Source organism: Rhipicephalus sanguineus, chromosome 1 (genome assembly GCF_013339695.2).
Source record: "Rhipicephalus sanguineus isolate Rsan-2018 chromosome 1, BIME_Rsan_1.4, whole genome shotgun sequence".
NCBI classification, from domain to species: domain Eukaryota; kingdom Metazoa; phylum Arthropoda; class Arachnida; order Ixodida; family Ixodidae; genus Rhipicephalus; species Rhipicephalus sanguineus.
Genome location: NC_051176.1, coordinates 160,558,857 through 160,580,996, shown reverse-complemented (window position 1 = coordinate 160,580,996; position 22,140 = coordinate 160,558,857). Strand labels below are relative to the sequence as shown.

General features: G+C 41.5%; 1 protein-coding gene across 1 annotated transcript in view; it reads left to right on the top strand.

The window, feature by feature from the left end:
* LOC119401236 (DENN domain-containing protein 1A) overlaps nucleotides 1-21,951 on the top strand; it is a 79,068-nt gene extending 57,117 nt beyond the window's left edge. Inside the window, exons 18-22 of the mRNA XM_037667924.2 lie at nucleotides 1,643-1,705; nucleotides 9,314-9,430; nucleotides 14,474-14,523; nucleotides 15,092-15,308; nucleotides 20,756-21,951. Of these exons, the coding sequence (XP_037523852.1) occupies nucleotides 1,643-1,705; nucleotides 9,314-9,430; nucleotides 14,474-14,523; nucleotides 15,092-15,308; nucleotides 20,756-21,379 (1,071 nt within the window). The 3' untranslated portion in view covers nucleotides 21,380-21,951. The remainder of the gene's footprint in view (nucleotides 1-1,642; nucleotides 1,706-9,313; nucleotides 9,431-14,473; nucleotides 14,524-15,091; nucleotides 15,309-20,755) is intronic.
* The last annotated feature ends 189 nt before the right edge of the window (nucleotides 21,952-22,140 follow it).

Sequence of the window (22,140 nt, the reverse complement as noted above, 5' to 3'; positions counted from 1 at the left end):
AATTTGATGCTAAATATTTCTGTAGGTTAAGCATCTAAGAGAGCCTAGTGCTTTTGCAGGCAAGAAAGCAGCTTAGCAAGAGTGTGTCGTGGTATGCAACGTGGTATACATGGTCTCCTCTCACAAATGATGTTTCGAGGGAGGTGAGGCTTGGATGCAGTAGTGTTTGTTTCTACTTTGACCAGCTGGCTGCATTCAATAACGCTGCATTCATTGCCTTTTCATTTGTATGTTTTCCTTTCTAACAAAAGGTAAAACTTTCTGCTTGGTAAGCATTGCTGTGGTTCCTGAGATGTACTGGTGCATGCATTTTTTTCACATGCTAGTTTCGCGATGATGTTTACTCGAATGTTTTTTTCAATAGGACTCTTTAAAAGAGCTTTGATAAAGAGATTGCAAAGTGTTATGTTTCTGTTTGAGGATAGACATGTGAGATTAGATGTGGCAGTAACATGGAAGAGCATACTCGTTTTTGTGCTAATTAAAGCTGGCAGCTGTGCAGAGCTCTTTGTAAATTTGCAGATCTTTATTTGCTTTACTCTTGTTGCATGCTAAAATGCTTACCTAATGTTATTTGTGGCATTTCATAGAATCTATTACCTTCAGCCTTGTGCTGCTTTGGTGTTACTTAAAAAATTTAGTGCATGGCAAGATGTTTTGCAGTGTGAATGCTCGAACAGCAGTCCAGAAGAATAATATCACTAAGAAATTAGTCATACCATCACAAACTGAATTCAGGCATGTATAATGCAAACACTGCTACAAAAAGTCAAATTGCTCAGGTGTACCAGCTCATTGCATGTTTATATATGTTGCCTGCATTTCGTGTATTTTGATGGAGTAAAATTTTACTCTTTATATGGTGTCTACTCAATGAACTGCAAATATCTGTTCTGATAATATTACTAAAAAAAGTGTTATATCTTAAATGCGTTATCTGCATTGAAAGACTGTTGTGTGAACTTTTAGTTTATAATAGTAATTTATAGTGCAGGGCTAGTACTGCACTTGCAAAGCAAGCTACATTTGTATATGCAGCCACAGTGTTAACTGTGGCAATCCATGACAAAAGCTTGAAGGCATTTTGTAAGATAGTTGTTTCATGCACTCATAGGTCAGTTCACTCACCAATCTTTATCTCCAGCTGCATCTGGATCAGCATATTGAAATGTCATATTCTCGAAATTTTCAATAAATCAGAGCAAACTGGTTGTTTCACATATATATTTGTCACCTTGTATGTGAATTTGCATGCAAATTTTGGCAAAAGTGTTTTTTTTATTTCACCATGTGTGAAATGCATGGTCATAATGCAAATGTAAAGAGAAGCTTGCTGTAACATACTTAAAGGACAGGCAGAGCAAAAAACTCAAGGACAAAAAGAAGACACGTACAACAGACAAGCACCTGTCTGTTGTATGTGTGTTCTTTTTGTGCTCGTGTATTTGTGCTGCCTTTTCTTTAAGTATAATAGTACCAGTGTGTATGACACAATGTTGTTTATTTTAATACCTGGATACTAAGTAGCTGAAGAGAGACACTAGTGTGTAAAGTAAGGTAGTAAGGCATATATTATATAGGAGTATAGCTCGATAATGGTTAAGTGTATACAAATGCTTACTGTGTGATGTGTCTTTTCCAGGTTAAAGACAAGGGCAGAAAAGCCTACACGAATATACAAGGCAAGATTGCTAATATGCAGAAGGTAACGTCTTTATGTTTATTTTTATCTTTCTTATGCATTTGCAATTAAATGCATTACTATGTAACTCTGCTATAATCATTATTGTATCAAACTGTTAAAAGGGCGCTGATATTGAGTTATGTTTTCATGGTGCGATGAGTAATGATTGATCTAGTAATCACTCTGTAAACCTCATTTTTGCTAATGTGCAAATAATAACCTTTATTGCAACTAGTCTTATTCAGTTTTTATATTACTTAGTGTTGCGACATCGCCGGCTGCATGGTAAACACAGCTGGTGTCATAACATTGCGCGTATCATTAAGTGGTCAATATGCACTGAACGTGCCCATCAGCTTGGTGTCATGCCTCATTTCTTCAATAAAACATGAGCATGTGTAAGTGTCACACCCCGTGAATGGGATACAGTCACCGGGCAGATTCCAAGGACTGACGAATCAGTCCCCTGAAACACCCCACAAAAGTATGGCCAATTAAAAGTAGGTCCTTTGGTGCAAAGTTTTGGTGCAAAACTTTGGTGCAAAGCTTTGGTGCAAAGTTTTGGTCCAAAGAACGAGTCAGAGCTCAGAGTTGACTGAACAGACGAAAAATGTACATTCTTAATTCAGGCATTTACAATTTATATACAGTAAAACCTCATTAATTTGACATCACTGAGACCACGAAAAATCTTCTAATTAATAGGGTTTTGAATGAACAGAACATACAAAAAAAACGGGATCCAGGGAACATCGGATCATAGAAAGTAATCAGAGATGCTGGTTTGCTGTGTCTGGTAGCTTGCGGCTCCAAGGGTCATGTTTTTCAGCAATTTCCGATCATGGAAACCTGGTGAAACGATGGCCTTACAGAGCCACAAGCCAGTGCCACATAACGATGATGACTGATTGGTGAACCACCCCAGCCTACACTCTTAATCAGGTCCCACTTAAAGTGCTGGATATAGCCAGGAAACCGGACATTTTTTGTCTGGTTTCCTGGATATAGCCAGCATTTAACCAGGACCTGGTTGAGTGTGTAGTTGTTGCCAGCGCGAAAAACAAATTTTTTTCACCTACAGTCCAAAGTATGCTTCATGCACTGCTGCAGTCTTGGGAAGCAACTAGTTACTAGTAATGCGTTACCGGTAACTAGTTACCTTTTTCAGTAACTTGTAACTGTAACTAGTTACTTTTAAGTTAGAGGAACTTGTAACTGTAACACTGTTACTTTTTTACAGAGTAACTGTAACGGGAAATAGCATTACAGTTACTTTCCCATTTCCTCTCCACCTTTCACCTTTGCACAGCACCGCTCCCCTCGCAGTTTGGAAGGGGTGGTCGCTAAGACTGAGTTCACGTCCGCCTTTTTTTTTTTTTTTGACCTACATATCCTTTTCGTCACTTAACCTGCTAGCTCTGCTCTTGGTGTACCGGTGAATCATTAGGATGCCAAGTTTAAAGTCTCCTTCATCCGAGGCTCTGAGCTAAATTGTATTTGACAGGCGGCTAGAAAGCAGCAAAGCGCAAAACGGTTGAGAGCCAGAAATAACGTGAACTAGCGAATCATTTTTTAAAAACCTCTTTGGAACTGATTGTAAAAGGTTAACTCCGACTCGCAGTTTTGTCTCGCCCCCCAACTTCGTTCGTGAGCCAGCGTCATCGCATTGTTTAGGCCAAAGCTATGTCCAGTTGCCCAGCAGTGTTCAGCAAGCTCCGTCTTAAAACGCGTTGCATCAGTTGCTTTGGCAATGTCCCGTTTGTCAATCCTTTCCTGCCCGTTTCGCCGATGTTAAGTCACGTCGCAATCCCCGCATCATGCTTGTAGATTTTCACGAACATATGTTCCAAGGAGACCTTTGCGCCCAGCGGACGCAAAGCCCTCCGAACAGGGTCTGATACACCTTGAAACATAGGAAATAGACACAATGGACGTTGTCTTCACTCGTGAAGCACTCCCCGTTACTCTTCGCATGCACTTCTGGGTATCGCTAATAAACGTCGTAGGATAACGCTGTCGTTCCAGTGCATCAACTATGTTTCCACTTCTAGTGTCCAAGGACGTTTATTATTATTATTTGCAAATAAAGTCCATTTTCACCAACAGTCCATGAACAAATAGATTGCTGCAACAAAATGAGGCGTACACAAAGAAGGCTGGTGTTAGGCCATCATTTCGGTTTTCTTCGTCTAGGGTTTTACCACGTGCAATTTTGACTACACGCGCATGCCTTCTTATGTTTTCATTTAATAAATCCTATCATTTGGTTTGTCATCTATTACATAATTTGTACAGTAACGGAAAAGTAACGACGTTACTTTTTTAGAGTAACTATAACTGTAACAGGTTACGTTTGGGAACTCTGTAACTGTAACTGTAACACTGTTACTTTTTACTGGTAACGTGCCCATGACTGCACTGCTGAAATGCACCCTCGCGGAGAATAGGAGAATACAACACAGCATTCACACGCTGGTGCAAGTTACTGAAACAGAGGCCAATCCAAGGTCTGCATACACCGTAAATTCCATCACACCACCCTTTATTATTTTTTTCTTTTGGTCATACACTGAAACCTCGTTATAACGAACACGGATATAACGAATTATCGGTTATAACGAAGTAAGTGAAGAATAGTCTTGTCATAGCTACAGTGTTACAAATAAACGTTTATAACGAACTTTCGGATATAACGAAATTATTCTCGTGGCAGATGCTACTTCGTTATAATGAGGTTTGAGTGTGTATTGACGTGCTGGTGCTTCACAGAGCACGTCAAACGCTGAGCACGTGACACGCTGCCTGTGTCTGAGAGCTGTGTTGCTCTGAAGCACGTCCTTGCAGGGACACATTTCAGCAGTGCACGAAGTGTAGTGTAAATCGTAGATTGTTTATTATTAGTACTTGTTTTTTTGCACTGGCAGCAACGAGGCTGGGGTGCTTTACTTATCAATCATCAACATTGCTCTGTGGCATTGCGTTGAGGATCCGTAGAGCCGTTGTATCCCTGGGTTTGCATAAAAATTAGCATCAGAAATTGCTGCATAGCGCCCAAAATCTTCTAATTAACCAGGATGGCACAGGCCGTCACTTCAAATTATCCTTTAAAAGCTGCATTAGAAAATACAAGACCACAGAAATTCTCCAAATTGGGCATGATTTTGAAATAACCGAGTTCAAATTATCGAAGTTTTACTGTACATGCACACTTGGCTGGTTACATCGCAAAAATTCTCAGATGGGTTAGCAATAATTAACTAGCGCTCTACAGTACAAGCAAATGCATCAGCGGATGTTCAAGAAGTCGAAATGTCCTTGATATTCATTGGTGCTTGTTCCTAGTCAGCAGTCCAGGGTGTAATCTTGAAGTAATTCTTGGCACTTGTTGGCCATAGTACGGGGGTTACCTCCTTCCACTGTCAGGCTAGTCGTATGGCTATTCTGACTGACTGACTGTCTGACTGCTTGCCGTTGCCTTCACCTTTGCACGCTTATGTTGGTTTCCGCTTTTGTTCCTGACCTTTCACTCCAAGTCACCCGTTTACAGCACATGGGAAGCTAGGGGAAGAGCAAGAACCATCTCATTCTTTCAACGAGGCAAAGGTGCATGGCATGTTTGTGCTGCTGATGTGGTGGCATTATGGTGCTAGAAAGATTTAAGGTTTATCCATCCACTCCAGGGGCGTAGCCAGAAATTTTTTCCGGGGGGGGTTCAACCATACTTTATGTATGTTCGTGCGTGCATTTGTATGTGTGCATGCCTATTACGCAAGCAAAACTGAAAAATTTCGGGGGGGGTTTGAACCCCCCCAACCCCCCCCCTTGGCTACGCCCCTGATCCACTCGGTTTGGGTGGTGCTGGTGCTGCCCTTGCCGAGACCTCTCATGGCCGGTAGTTGTAAATTGACACTAACTATAGGAAGCAGTGGCATGCGGTTTGTGTACATGCACTTCTGTGACAGTAAACTACTTGAATAAGGCTTAAGCGCATCAAGCTGTTTATTGCATTGGCAAACCATTTCACATCAGGCTAGCATAGAGTTGCTGGGCACTTCACGCGGGGTAAGAATGGATATGAAGAGCCTTCTGATGGGTGAGAAAACAGGTGCTCCACATTAAAAATGACAGAATAGTCCACGTAACACTAGTTCTTTGGTTGGACTGTGGCCGAGTGGCTCTGAGAGTAACGGAAAGAGAAATGTTTCCGTGAAAATTATGCTGGCCTGTTAGCAGTGTGCTTGGTGCACAGAAAAAAAAAGCAGCAGCCAGTTTTATTATTGGCACTATTCACTCTTGCTTTTTCACAGTCCTGTGTGCACGCCACATTGATGTTGCAAGGCACCACCTCATCATTAAGTCAGTCACCCACAATGTCTTTGAAGTTTGATTTGATGTTGTGTTGAATTTGATATTTAGGTGCACGTTAAAGAACCCCAGGAGGTCAAAATTTCCGGTGCCCTGCACTACAGCGTCCCTCATAATCATATCGTGGTTTTGGAACGTTAAAGCCCAATGATTATTATTATTATTAGTTGCGTTGAACTTGAGTGGATGGTCAAATTATTGATCGTAATCATGTAGGATTTATGGATGTAATACAGATGTTCTACAATTGTTTTTCACTGTTAGGCTTGTTGGATGGTATGCATGTGCACTGATGAAGGACATAGGTTTTAGACATAGGATGAAGGACAAAACAATTTTAGATCTTGAAGGACCGGAAAATCCCTTTCTCGTTCTTACAAACTTTCCGATTTAACAAAATAATTTGACAGTAGTTCTCACTTCGTTAAATTGAGTTTCAACTGTATTCACACAGGCCACCTTTTAACGGTTGTGGCTGTAGGGGACTAGCAGATAACAACTCAGAGATGTTTGGGCTAACTGCAACTAGATGTAAATGCAAAGTACTTTGCTGTGGTGATGTGTGCATGTGGAAGTGCACTGCAACCAGTTATATCTGCCCACTTAAATAGTGTATGAAAATGCTCATTATCTGTGTATTTGTACAAACACATTAGCAGCAAGTATTCTGCAAAGTGTCCCACACAACAGCCTGGCAGCTGGTGAAGAGGTTGGCACAGAACACAATGCAGTTAACAGCATATTGTCTGCTTTGAATGACAGACACCTTTCAGAGCAGAAGATCCTAGGGCAATGGAACTGCAGCCATAGGGCAATGGAACTGCAGCCAAAGTGTGCTGCAAGCAATAATAGTACTTTTGACATGGAGTACAAGCTCACCTCAAGAGCTAATGCCAGCACATTGTTACGCAGAGGAGGTATATGCACAGAAGATGTATGCATATTGTGTACTTAGTTAAAGGAGTCCTGACACAAAACTTTTCGCCCCGCGTTTTTTTGCTGCAATGTGTTGCTGGGGGCCTGTTAGTCATAACACGGCACATGGTTTGCTGCAGCGCGTGACAGATAATTAATTACAAGCTCCTCATTACCGACACAGCCTCAGTTTCGGTTTGACAGAGCTCCAAAAACGACAAGCCGCCGGGTGCAACTATCACCACCTAGCGAGTGAAACGCTCGGTCACGTGAGCACACAGAACGGTGACGCATTTCGGCGCGGTCTGTCGTCGTCGGGCTCATTGTCGTCTGATGGCGACGATTTTCTTGCGGCGGGAATGGAAGGAATTTTCGACGTGGCGAATCACTTCAGGTTTGACCCGCTGGCGAGGAGCGATTCGTCGGGAAGCGCGTCAAAACAGAAATGGCGGCTACGACGTCATCATAACTTGTACCGGTTGAAACGTTTACGTAGGGGAAGTAGGGGGGTCACCTCGGGTCACCTCCGAGGGTGTCAATGCACTAGGTGCGGCCTATAATGCTGGATCGCGCTCGCGAACTTCAAAATTCATATAAAATACCTTCCAAGCTTTATTCGCTGTCGATATTTTGCAGATGGTACACACACGTACACGGGAATCGATCCAGCAGGCTTTCTCGGCCGCGAAATTTTGTGTCAGTACCCCTTTAATGGCGTACTATCATCGTCATTAGCATTTCTCTCTGTGTTTCATTCCCCCTCTCTCTTTCCCTAACACAGAGTAGCAGGCCAGTGACAAAACTCCTCCGGCCAGCCTCTCTGCTTTTCTCATTTTAAAGTGTTCACTCTGGGGCCGACCAAGCGAGCAGCTTATTGCCACCGAAGCAAGGTGTCGTCTCGTGTGCAATGCAGCGTCTTCCATACACGGACTTTTGAGTTTTATCATAACGCTTTTCTTGTTCGTGCTACATGTTGACAGTGGTTGTTCAGAACAGTAGTCATTGCTTGCCACAAAAGGTAAAATTAAAGCTTTAGTTTGTTCTACCGGCCGCTGTTTTAGGTGAAAAACAAGCTAGATGATGTTTGGCAGCAAAGTGGAAAGGCAGGGAGCTGGTCAGCCATATACTCAGTGCTTTTGTGCTTTAGTGCAGGAAAACTGCCATATTTTAGTAAAAAGTGTTCAGAAAACAGTAGGCAGCAAGATACCATGTCGTGTGATGTATGATAATCGCATAAACCTAGTTATGAGTCATTTATTTTAATTTCAATGTTTTCAAGAGTACGACATTAGGTCAGGTAAAAGCATTGTTAAAAATGAAGCAGGCTACTGACCAAGGTCGAAAGAAAACGACGTTTTGGTATCCGTGTGATCAGAACAAATTGTGAACAAGGTATCTGTGTAGATCCCGATACGTCATTTTGTTTTGACCTTCGTCAGTGACGTACTTCATTTTTTAAAATTTCAATGTTTTCATTGTTTCATTCTTTTTGCGATCCCCATCATGTTTGACAGTGGTATATGCCAAGTTGCACCATTGCAGAAGATACCCCGTCTGTAATTTGGGTAGAACGAATCTCAGATATGATGGACACTTCTCGCTGGGTTATTATAGTCTGTTGTAATTGGCATTGAATGTGCCTTATTTACTGTTCACCCTCACTCCGCCCCCCTCTTTAACTCACGCCTCTGATCAATAAATATTGAGGTGGCATGTGAATGCTAGTGCTTCTAAGTATGTGTGAGTAGACGAGTATAAACGTGAGTTGTCATAAGGCTGATACTAATGCTCAAGTTGAGTAGATATGACTATAGGTCGGCAAAAAAATGTGGAGCTCACTTAGACTCACCAAAATTTTCCTTATCCGGACTCACTCGGATTCAGATTCACGAAAATATTACTCATCCGGACTCACTTGGACTCAGACTCATGAAAATATTATGTAGCCTGACACACTCCGACTCAGACTCGCGGCTCAATCCGAGTCTGAGTGAGTCTGAGTGAGAAGACTCATAAGTGAGTTTGCCGACCTATGGTTATTTGTACTACATTTGTGTTATTTATGGCACATGGGACTTTCTGTTCAACAGTGCAGCCTTTGTTGATGTGGCTGGAACTACAGTGTTTTACTTCTGTGAGCCTACTGTCTCTTTAAGCAGCATGAAACAAGACAACGAATACAGAAAATACGATGTGCAAACGGATGCAGAAAAGAGGATGTGCAATTTGTCATTTGTACAGTTTCAAGCTGTGTAACTAGTGGAACGTCATCATCAGCCCATTATATTCTGCTGAAGCTACCATGTTGGAATGGAGTGCAATTACTATGGAACTTTGTGTCATCTTTAGGGCACCCAGGATGACATGGCATTGTCTAGGAGAGATAGCAGTCAGCCCTGGAGTGCTCCAGCCAGTCCAACGATGGGCCGCGTGAGACCTGCTACAACATTTCAACCTCTGAATCATGTAAAATACTTACCCATTTCGGGCATTCTTATATATAAACTTAAGCTGTTGTCTGTATTATTAATACTACTATTCTTAGTAGTACTGCAGTAACTTGTGAGAATACTGTATTTTGTTCCTATATTAGATTTAGGTTATAAAACATGTTAGAGATATTTTACTAAAGAAAATATAATAAAACTTCAATACTTCGAACTCACTTGTTTTAAAATCCTGCTTAAAGAAGAATTTCTATGGTCTCGTATATCGGCAGCCTGCACCAGCCTAGTTAGTTCAAAGATTTTGAGTTCTATGTGGCAATTCCCGATTTCGATAATGTGGCAGTAGTTGGTAGTTGGTGCTAATTTCAAATTGCTTGAATTTACTGTATAAATAGACAACCAAGTGTTGTAAAAAGGAAAGTTAAAGAAAGGGAGATGGCAAATTGGGTGCAAAGGATGGAAATAAAAGTACCTAGATATTTAGAATATAGTGGTAAAAAAGAAAGCGGGAGGGAAGGCCTGTATGATAACACATGGGGAAGTGCTTTGCTATTTGAGGCCCAAGTTGGCTGCCTGAGCACAAAAACATACCAGAGTAAATATATTCACAGCAAGAGGAGGCATGTTTCTGCTGCAAGAAAATTCCAGAAGCTACTCAACACATTGTAATGGAAATTCAGGATTCCCAACAGGACCTGTGGGAGGCAGGCATCTTTCAGAGGCTCTGGGTTTCAAATTGGAGCAAAGTATTACATGGTCAGTGGTTGATAGAAGCAAGAGACATTTAGAATACGTGTGGAAAAGGGCAGGGATGAGACTGTTAGAATTTGAGCGATTACAAAGTAAAGGTGGCAGCTGACGGCTGGAGTCAATGCACTGTAGAGGTTGTATGAACAGGAATAGGTGCCTTAAACAGGCTGGCCGACGCTTCAAGACACTACACAGCTCTTGTGTCGTGTCTTTTCTTCGTGGGGCGTCTTGTGTGTTTGCACTGTAATTTTAACCTCGAGAACCTATCTTTGTCAAAGGTGCCTTGTCATCCTTGGTACGTTAGTTTTAAACCGGGTTAGTCATTGAGGTCCCATCACATAGCGTTACTGTTGGTACTTGCCATCTGGAAAAGAAGGAACTGGAAAAGAGCATGTCCTGCGAGGATCGTAGGAACGATTGTAAATTTGTAATGTGGGAATGATTGCTAGTACATTTGAAAATCTCTGTGATCAAAAAGTACTGGTGGCCGATTATGCCTCACTTGAACCTGTGCCTTTTAGGTTGGCATTACCTGGCTAACCTTGAAGCATTGAAAGCCAGTGTGATTTGTCATAAATTTGCTACTCACTTAACTTAAAGCGATTTATGGCTATATAGCTAGTTGACTCCCTCTTCTAAACATTATGTCAGTAGTTTAAACTTCTTAATTTGCTATCCTAAAAGCTTCTGAAATGCATATACAGTAGACTCACAATAATTCAAACTCTGATATTTAATATACTGTCAATTTATGCAAATAAATTTCGACCTTTCGTTCCTGACTTTTTTTTACTTAATCTTTATTGAGTGGTGTGATGCACCAGGCATGTTCTCCTGCCAAAATTACGGGCTACTATGGGACACCTGCAACAACACGAGATGCGACACACCCACCTACAGCCCAACAACAAAGTGAGGGAGGAGAAAGGTGATAACCCCTATCATGGGGAAGTCTAGGTAGAGTTGTGTACACCCCACAAACTTGTCTGTCTGTGACATCAACAATACTCGCAGAACGGGCGAAATGTCATGGGAGCACAAGCAGCCCCCCAAATATACGTCATTTTGATGATGGTGTCGTGAGGCACTGCCAACTTGGATAGGCACTCACACTCACTTTAAAGTCATACTAAAATATGTTTAGGGGGGGGGGGGACAGGGGTCCTGAAAAATTTTTTTTAATTCTTTATCAATTGAGATGAAACTTGCCCAGTTTATGTATATTTGTGTGCAGATTTCAAATATGCAATCATTTTTCTAGTACAGCATGTAGTTTTTAAGATATCAAACATTTCATATGCTTTTTGGGAGTCCCAGCTTGCCTAGACTGAGAGAGTTACAAAGTAATTGAGCACATCAGAATGACCTGGAATGAGTGCAGAATGCAAGAAAACAAGAATGGATGTTCCAAACCCATTTGAACAAAAGTTGAGATGTTGAACATTCCATATGAGTCTATGCGAAGCTGGGATTTCAGCCACAAATATTCAACATGCCACAACTTTTGTTCAAATGGGCTTAGAACATCCGTTCTTGTTTTCTTGCACTCTGTACTCATTCCAGGTCATTCTGATGTGCTTAATTACTTTGCAACTTTCTCACTTTAGCCAAACTATGGCTCCCAAAATGGCACCTGGAATTTAAAAACTACATCTTGTACAAGGAAAAAAATTGCATATTTGAAATCAGCACACAAATATACATAAACTCAGCGAGTTTCATTTTAATCGGTAAAGAATTGTTTAAAAAGTTTTCAGGCGCAGTGTCCCCCCTTAAGGAGATGTTTGTCACTAGTACATGGTCCGAGGTACCGGTGTATGCAGGAGAATTGAACAACATAAACATTACAAGTTTGAAATTTTGCTGTCAGGGTTCCTCTGAGGGCACAGGGTAAGCCCTATACGTCCCATGCATTTTTGGCCATTTTGAGGTACCGTTTTCTCAGTGACTAAAAGGGATATCCACATAATGCATACATATCATTTTCTTCCATATTTTTCCAAATTATTTAAATCTGACTGATATTAGAATTTTGATGAATTTTCTACCACTAGGACCGAATTTTGAGTTAATTTACATCTTTGAAAATTTGTAACACAAAAACTGTAAGGTGCATAATTTCAATTCTGCTTCAGTAATTGTGTGCATTTGGCAGAATACAAGAAAAAAATAATCAACTGGTTATCTTGGAATACGTAGGAAATAATGGTACCTCAGTAATAAAAAACATGGTTTTTGAGATAATTGAGTTTAAAGTTTGAAAACAGCTGAAAAGCAAACATACTTTGTCACAAACACCGTTCAACTATTTTATTTAGTACCTACAAGCTTGGTAATCATTGCCAAAATCAATTTTTCACTTCGGAGCCTCTCGTCTTGCTTTGTTTCTTTTGTGAGCTGTCGTGCAGCTCTATCCGCAATGTATCGTTGATTGTGGTCAACTTTTTCCAGCAAATTGACTGTATTTTGGCCAGGCTTCAATCCTAATTATTTCAAAATTTTGGCTCGTGCACTACTACCATCATTAAGCAAAAGAACAACATCCAATGTCGCAAACCTTAAGACTCTGAAGCCTAAACAAAGACAGCAAAGACTCTGACGCAATTCCCATTAGCTCAACTTGCACCGCACAGTTTGCACGCGCGATTCGGTCTAATTGCATCGCAAACAATGTTCATGTTCGTTAGAGCATACCCGTTGTCACCCTGCACTCGATTCACCTCAAAGGACACTGAATAGGCTAAAGGTTCAACGATGAAGAGCTTCCTGGTTCAGCGTTCAGAACCTCAGTACGTCGCCGCCATTATTCGCATTTACAAGAGAACTGTATTGATTGCCATAAAATTTACACTTGCTGAAGGCCTTTGTTACCCTCAGCATCTCAACTTATCGACAGGCACGACAGACACAAGATGTAATGAAGCTAGGAGCTGAATGTGTTCGAACAGACGCGCTCTGAGGAACAAGTGTGAATAAAAAGGCGCACAGCTACTTCAGACTGCCTTAGAAGTTACCCGACAACTTCCTATACACAGCGGACTCCAGACAAGCATTTAAGCTTTCATTCACGAAGTTTTTTTTTTAATAGAAAAATGGACCATAAGCACGGAGCGCATACGAGGGGCTTGTCCTAGGGTGTGTGTTCACTCACTACTTGCTTTCGGAAAAAGTGGTTTTCAGCCACAAAAAATACTTCTTAAGAAAAGCACGAATGTGGCAAATATGCACAAAGGGACACCCTTCCCAAATTGCAAAGAAAAAAAATGGTGACTTTTTTTTTTTTTTTTCAAATTTTGTCTTGCCCTGTGCCCTCAAAAGCTGCTCAATTTAACCTGCACCATTTTGTTTATTTCTGTTATTTCATACTTCTTGCTTATCTGTACCAGAAGTACTGTTAGCTTTCTTTGTTTCTTCTATCTGAACATTTGCACTCACTTATTTTTTAAACAGTAAAAAAATAAAGCCAGTTACGTCCTAGTACTTGTCAGTGTGTTCAAAACAACAAGCCGGAAAAAAAAAAAAAAAGATTGGAGATAGTTGCAATGCACGTGATAATTGTCCATATCTGCTTTTGCTGATATGTTGTACCGAGTCATAGTTATGCTTGCATCTAATTAAACCAACAGACAACGAAACCAGGGGATGCATGGGGACATTATTTGTTGTTTTTAACTGTAGTGTAATAATTATGAAATAAATAAAAAGAAATTAAAATGGATAAAAAACAACTTGCTGCCAGTAGGGACAGAGCCTACATCCTTTGGATAACGCCTCCGACGCTCTATTGAGCTACAGCGGCGGTCGTTTTCCCATTCACTTTATTGGGTATTTCTTTTTGTGCAGCCAGCGCCACTTGTAGCCATGACGACCAGTGTGGAACACTCTTTTTGCCAGCTATTTCCTACTGGTGGCAAAATGTTTTTCTTATGCACTTCAATTTCTTTCCATTTATTTCATAATTACTGCAGTACAGTTAAAAACTACAAGTTGCCTCCCTTGGCTTCATTGTCTGTTCGTTAGGCTGTGTCTTAACGAAGAAACGAGCCCTTGATCCACTCCCTTTTATGCTTGCATCCGATAATTCGTACTTCTGATAAATCAAACAAAATTCCGGGGTCCCTTTATGAATTACCAAGAGTATGCTGTGCTTTGTTTACTGCAAGTGTAATTCTGTGCAGTGTCATGAATTTCAAAGCAGTGCTGCAAGAGAGCTAAGCAGACGCACCCACGAGGGCATTTTTATTATCTTCTTGTCTACATACATCACACCAAAATTCAGTGAACCTGCTCACTTTCTTTTGTTTTATTGCAGAACACTACAGGTTTGGTCTCTCCACTGAAGACGTCGTCTTTAGAGACAAGGTAATGTCCAAAAAATATATTGCTTTATTCCCGTGCAAGGGAAACATGAGTGCTCTTCCTGCACTACACATATGTGAAGCTCCTGATGTTTCACATATATGCAAATATGTGCAAATGTCTTGGTGCACTTATTGCCCATCATTGAAGGCCTCCATACCTGTTCTGTTAGTTCAAGCTCAGCAAGTTATACAGCAAGCTCTGTAGCACACACGTAACTATGTGAAAATAAATTAGGGTTTATATGTGGTTAAAAATCTTTTAGACGTAGAGTGCTTTGTTAGCCCTGAGGAAGCTGGCTAAAAGAAATATTTACTCTGCTGTTGAATAGGTGCATTTGTGGTTCTTCCAAAGCTGTTCATAGGTTAGTATATGACATAGGCTGAATTCTGTACCGTATGTTTTTAAAATTTTTGCCATGTCTCATTTTAGTCACTGCTCAAATGGCTCATTGACCTGTATGTAACACCTGTTAGGTTTCTGTCTAACAAGATGAAGCTTGCCTATTCAAGATGTTGCTCAAGCTAGTCTTCTAGAAATGTTTACTGGCAAATTCTTTTTCATGTACCAGTGCTAGGACACCTGTCAAGAGCCCCACTGAGCCAAGCCTTGATGTGGTAGCTGAGCTGTCGGAGGACACTGGTTCTAGCAGCTCATTCCAGCACATTGACATGGACCTCTTGGGACCCCTACAAGAGATTTTCAGCCGTTGCAGCACCACCAACCTGCAGGTCCAGCCCAGCCAAGTGAACCATTTGGCCTCGCCACAGGCACCACCAGAAAAGCAGGTCGGTGCTTTGCAGTGTCACAGATTTATTTTTCTTTCCTCTCTACAGCTGAAAGTTCTTTATGTGAATGGAAGATCTTTTTTCTGAAACCTTGCATCACACTTGTCATGCAGTATCCTACAGTATAATCTTGGTAATATGAACCAGGCTGATACGAATTTCGGTCTGACACAAATTCGTAAAATTTCCCAGCCAAATTTCATTGTGTCCATTGGGCCAAAATTCGGATGCTCTGAACGCTTTTCCACATCGTGATGGGGTACTAAAACCGTGAACGACGGCCGACAGCAGCGTGCTCCGGAAGTTCTGGAACTACAGCCGGCCAAATCTTTAACTATCGTGCTCAGCGGCACCTTTTTTTTTGTGTCAGTGTCAGTGCCATATGATTGAAAGAAGTAGCTAAAAATTGTTCTGTTGGCATGTGCTTTGTGGGCATGCACTTGCCCTCACCTGTTCTGGAACTTAATTCAGTCATGTGGCGAAAATACCCAAAAAAGTTGCCGCTCGCAAACGATAGTGAAAGATTTGGGTGACTGTACATGCGTGGCCAGCGTACACGGATTGAAAACGGAACTACAGAACTACCATTTGCCGCAACCACTGCGGACAAAACCACGGTAGATGCAATCATAGGTAGCACTGACTTAGTTCTAAAGGCACATGCGCAGCCAGTGCACACGGATTGAAAATGGAACTACCGTTTGCCGCAACCACTGCGCATGAAACCGCAGTCGCTATCGATGCGACCATCGATAGTGATTATGCAGCTCCAAAGGTATGTGGCTAATGCAGTGGTAGATTAAAGGGCCCCTAAACCACCCAGAGGTAGAAATTTAGTTGTGGTGTTGCAGTTGTGCACGAGTCTGCAACAAACACATAGCCACAAGAATTTTTTTAAATGGTGTCGTAATAGTGGAGGCTTCAGGCATTTGATGATCCAAGAGCACCTATCGCTCATATCGATCTTTCCTTCGCTACAGTCTGTTTGTTGACTCGCCTCTCCTCCAGGCCAAGTGCTCCTCATCACCATGAGAGGAAGAAGAGCAGCGTACCTGGGAGCAGACAAACGGGTTCTTCTTGCTGCTTACATGACTAGATGTGCGTGGTGATGTCGCGACCAACACTGGGGATACTGAAAGGCCCGGAGAGGAGCAGGGGATTGTATCTTAGAATTTGTGGTGCACCCGTGGCCCGTAGCACTGTTGCGTTTGGCACTGCTGATCATAATGGCAGTCTAAACTTGCTGCAAGTGTTTGCTTCAAAATGTTAAAAAATATCGGAGGTGTTTTAGCGGCCCTTTAAAGGCAATAAAGTCATAAAAGGGCATGAAGTGTTTCAGCTTTCCTTTCGTTTGCTTATCGCTGTGGTGGAGTGGACTTCCGCACTTAGTAGTTTTCAGTTAGCCTCAAGCGAAGCTTTGACGCGGGCGTTTGTGACAGCCGGCTGCGCTGTCTCTTATTGGTCCATTCACGTGCATCCCAGAAAGACATATGTGAGTTCTTTCTATGGAAGTAAATGTTTTGTGCATATATCATTTTGCTGGTTTTTCGGTGATACGAATATTTTCACTCCCCCTTGAGATTCGTATCACCAAGATTCTACTGTATAACTTATGATAGTGTATATATTAAGAGAACAGGGTAGCGTGCTGGTACACTCATAATGCCCTGTACAGATTTAGAAATTGCTGTGTGTACATATAAATACACATTGTTTACGTATATGGTCAACTTACAGCACTACAGTGGGAAGACAACGAAAGAAGGATAAAATAACAGTTGTGTCTGAACTCAAGCCTGGGTAAGATGAGTGCACTTAACTAATGGGATGGCACATGGCTGTGTGAAAAAAGGGTGCATGTTGACGTTTATTGTTGTTTTCTCACTTATTGAAAGATGGACTGATAGGATGAATGCATGCAAGGAAAGAGATTAATAAAAGGGATTTCATTTTTGCTCACCACATCCTTTGACAACCACTGTGGACACTGGCAGTATTGTATACGATGCCAATGGCCTGCTTTTTAGCGTGCTATTGGCAAGCTATTGGCTTTGCACTGTTTGCACAGAGCAGCAGTCTCACACTCAAGTTAGGCACCTAGTTTCACTAATAGCACAGGGCTCACCACAGGCTGCACTGTGGTATTTGAGAGAACAAGACCATTTATTAAGCCTGACGCATCATTGCAGGGGCCTATGGTAAGCAGTGAAAACTCAAATGGGCATTGCAAACTGTGCACAAAAATTTTGCATGTCACATGCTTGAGACTCCTGTTGATAAATGAGTGTGGTATATGGAATGAGGCTACACACAGAGATTGAGTGCTAGCAGGTAGGCAATGCAGCACATGAACAGAGTGCCTTTGGCTATGCTAGCTTCTAGAAGAGAAAGTCAAATAAAACATTTTACTTTCCACTATAACATTGAAATATTTTCTTGCAACTTACATTTGTGAGCACAAAAATGTTTGCGTAAGTTTTGCGGGCAAACCTTGATTTAATGTCTTCTAATGGCAATTTGAGTTTAGCTAGAGGGATATATTTTAGCCTAAAAATTTTGCAATGTTCTGTGCCAAAGTAAGACTATTGAATACATCACCATTTGAAGACAAATGTGCCTCATGAAGAAAAAACTGGTGAAGCTGCCATTCAGATTTTGGTGCAGCACAAGAAGCCTGTGGTATGGTATGTATTTATGTACTAGCAGTCTGAGAGGCCATTTCCTGCCAAGCATGACGGTTTGGCGAGTTGGAGACGCACCAAGATAGTGTGAAATTCCTTGCAAATCGAAGATGACAGAGTGCCTGGAACATATGCTGCTGAGTTTTGCAGGAAGATTTACTAGTCGGATAGACTTCATTGTTTTTCACATGCTCATGCAGGTGTAATTAGTAATTACCCTTTTTGTCATGAGGGGCTTGTTACAATTTAACGGTATTAAACAATCTATGAAATGTCATCATTGCTTCTTATTTTCATGGCATGACATGAATCCTGCCTATGTCTGCATCATTTTCTTGTTGATTAATGCTTTCTTTTCAATCAAGGTGCCTCTTCGGACATTTTAGAGCATTTCCAATGACTGACTATTAGGACACCTGATTCTTTGGACATGCCTGATAACTTGCGACACCTTCACAACACTGCCATGTGTCTTGGTAGTGTTGTGAAGGCAGTGTATCATGATATTTGAAACTGTGGACGCTGAAACCCTTTGCTGTCCAACTTTTTGTACTTTCTTCCATGAATGCAGGTCTAAACAGCATTATTTGAAGCCACCATCACCACCATGTTGATTACTTCACAGCCTTGAACCAGTGCTCAATCAATGCACTGATCTGCATGCAGCCATAGTCAACATAGACATAGTCCGACAGTCAAACTAAGTTAAACATAGCTGCGTCGAATCAGTGGCCCAGACTTCATAAAGCCCAGTGTATTCGCTGACCGCTTAAGGGGGAATGTGGCAATGGAAATGGTAAATTTGGTCAAAATTGTCCATTTCTTGGTTTATTTCTTTTTCTTTTTTTGCGATCCTCGGACCTTTTACTTTGTAGTGAGATATTAGCGAAAAAAAGATGCAGTAGAAATTGAGAAGAAAACAGCACTTTACTACTGTGCTGTCATCAAAAAATACGAGGAAATTTGACCACTGCGCCACAAATCTTGAGGCTTTTCTTTGGCAGAGTGCCACCATTTCGGCATTATTGTAAAGAGGTGAAATCGGAGCTCAGGATTGCCATAGTTCCGTATTTCTCAAATGAAAAAGAAAATACAACAGCTCCATTCAGAGCTTTGTTTTCTCGGCTTTGAGCTCTGTCTTCCTTGAGCTTCGTTTACTCAGTTTCATTTTTTTATGCAGTTGTTGTCAGTCATCCTTCGGCCATTTCACAACAAATGAAGATAAAATCATTCCGTTTTGCACTTAGATCCTGAAAGATTAATGCGTGCTATGAGGCTGTTCATTTTTATTGGCACATATTAGATTTTTATAATTGGATTTTTGCCAAACTTGTTGATAAGACAATATGTATCGAATTTTTTCAAAAAAGAAGAATGGGCCTTTGTGAATATGCTTATGCAAAAATCTTGATGATTTTGTGTTTAATTCATTACTTTAGGGATGCAGTAAGTGTCTGTCAAGTGTTGTAACTCAGAAACTACACTCAAACCTCGTTATAACGAACACGGATATAACGAATTATCGGTTATAACGAAGTAAATGAAGAATAGTCCTGTCATAGCTACAGTGTTACAAATAAACGTTTATAACGAATTTTCGGATATAACGAAGTTACTTTCGTGGCAGATGCGATTTTGTTATAATGAGGTTTGAGTGTATAACAGATAGCTAAAAACCTATTTCAGCTATGATATCGGCATAACAAATCACATCTGTGTGCCAATTTCATCAACTTGTCCCCATAAATAACAAAAATAATTTTCATTGTCACGTCACCCCTCATGCTGTAGTTCAGTGTATGCCTACCAGGTATCTCATACCGTGATTACTCTCTCTCACATCAAGTTGAACGCACATGTGCCCCTTAACTCAAGGTGTGGAAGGTGCAACAAAAGAACGAACCTCTTTGTGCTAAATTGAGAGACCGGTTGAGCAATGATTCCAGTTTGCGAGTGCGGCGATGCCTATACAGCTAGGCATCGGAGGCATGATGGCGGCCATCGATGATTGCGCCAGTACAACTTAGCACCAACAACCATATCATGATAAGCATCATCAACTATCTGTTTGGCATATAAGAGCCACAGTGGTCTGGCACTGTGCCAGCTGGACTTAGACATCTTTCCAGAATCATTGTTGCTTGTAGATGCCGATGCACTCGGCTCTAATCTCACGAAATCTCATGAATTGAATTATTGCCGAAAATGGTTGCCCAAGAGATAGCTCCTCTTGTAAGCGTGCTTAAGCTTTTAACACATGCAACAACCCAAAAGCGCCGTGCTGCCATTTGCAGCTGCCTCCTTGTGTACGCTGATTGCATGAATGAAAGCAGTTCACCATCGTCGTGATGGCCCAACAAGATACACTCGACACTCTTACATAGCAAGAAGTAGTGCAGGCACCAAGAGACCTCGCTGCACAAACATGCTAGTGGCAAAAGCACGCAGACGATAAAGTGAGCATCCTGGCTGACGCAGTGATGGGGTGAGCTTAGTAGGAAATGCACTGCACACAAATAGAGCCACTAGAAAAACAAGGTTTTTTTTTTTTAGCAATTACACGCACACAAATAGCTTGAGGTGATTGGCTCCATGTGGCAGCGTGTACTGTGTTTCAGTGATTCAGTAACTGCACTGGTGGCCATAGTGACAACAATATAAGACAGAAGTTTCATTGATATCTGTGCTTCTTTTGACTCTGAATTTCCCTTAATGTATTGATATACTAGTGTCAAGGAATTTATCTTAGCTGCTTTGTCATTGCAGGCATTCAGTGACCCATCACTGCACAAGGTGCCCTTGGCCCCACCTCCGAGAAAAGCACTAAGGAACAGCAGCCGACCTTCGCCATCCTCAGATGCACCACTGATTCGTCTGGACTCCCAAGAGAATGATGATGAACTTGCTAACCACCAAGCACCTACAGAGGCTAAAGGAGTTCCTGTGTTGCCACCGCTTCCAGCACAGCTAGTGCATACAACACAGCCGGCGGTACAAGCAATACAACCAGGAATGCAGACAGTGCAGCCACTGGTATCTACAGTACAGCCAGCAGTTTCAACAGCAGTTCCAATGATACCACCAAGGGGGCAGACAGCTTCAACTCAGCTGCCACTGGCAGCAAATGCTACTGCATTTGCTGCTCAGTCATTTGCCCCATCACCCTATTCAAACCTCCAGAGACGGTTCCAAGCCGTACCTTACATGGGAGCTCCTCACCCATCTTTTGCTACAAATCCATTTCTTCGGATGCCTTGGACTCCACCGGTGACTCCACCAGTGACACCACCAGTCACATCACGTCCTCCTATGGTTCCCGTTTCACAGCCAGCACCATCTCCGGTGTTCCCCAAACAGCAGGACCCTTGTGCCGACCTCATTGACCTTTGATTGTGCTAATTACGAGGAGGCACCATGGCCATACAAGTGCTTCAACTCTTATTATTTATTTAGGTTTAAGTGACGTAGGCATAAATACTTGTGTATATATATTGGCCACCGAGAGGAGGACTGCAGGAGAGGTAGGCATGAGCATATGGAGGATTTAATTTTGGAGTGTCGTGCACTGATGTAGCATGATAGGTTTGTGAAGTTGTTACTCAGATTGGGCTCTCTAAACAGATACTAGGCAGATACTTTGTAGAGAGTTCAAAAAAAAAAAAGTTGTTTTTCTCCTCTTGCTTTGTATGTACAGCCTTCATTTTAGTATAATCCCTAGAAAATTTGTCAGAATTTTAAGGCCTTTAGTGTTGTCATTTAGTTGACATCTGAATTTGCAAAGGTAATGTCAGTAAGACTTCTGTGATAATCTGATGCAATGTTCATTGTAGAATTCGCAAACATTATGCTTAGCACTAACATAGGGGCTTCACATATTGTTTCTATAAAGCAGTACAAGCTACCTGGTTAGAGAAAAAGAAGCTTAGAAAGAAAAAGCAGTTATTTACACATGTGTAGATAGAAAATCACTCAAGAAAAAAGAATGACTAAAGTGTAGAGTGTCATTGTAAACAACACACTGTTTGAGAGCCAATCTCTAATGCAAAGTAAAACCCGTACACTCACACAAATGGATACAAAAAGTAATATGGACCGCACAGGAATGTGCATACTATCATACTGTGTTATGCTATGGTGTCAGCTATCTAGCT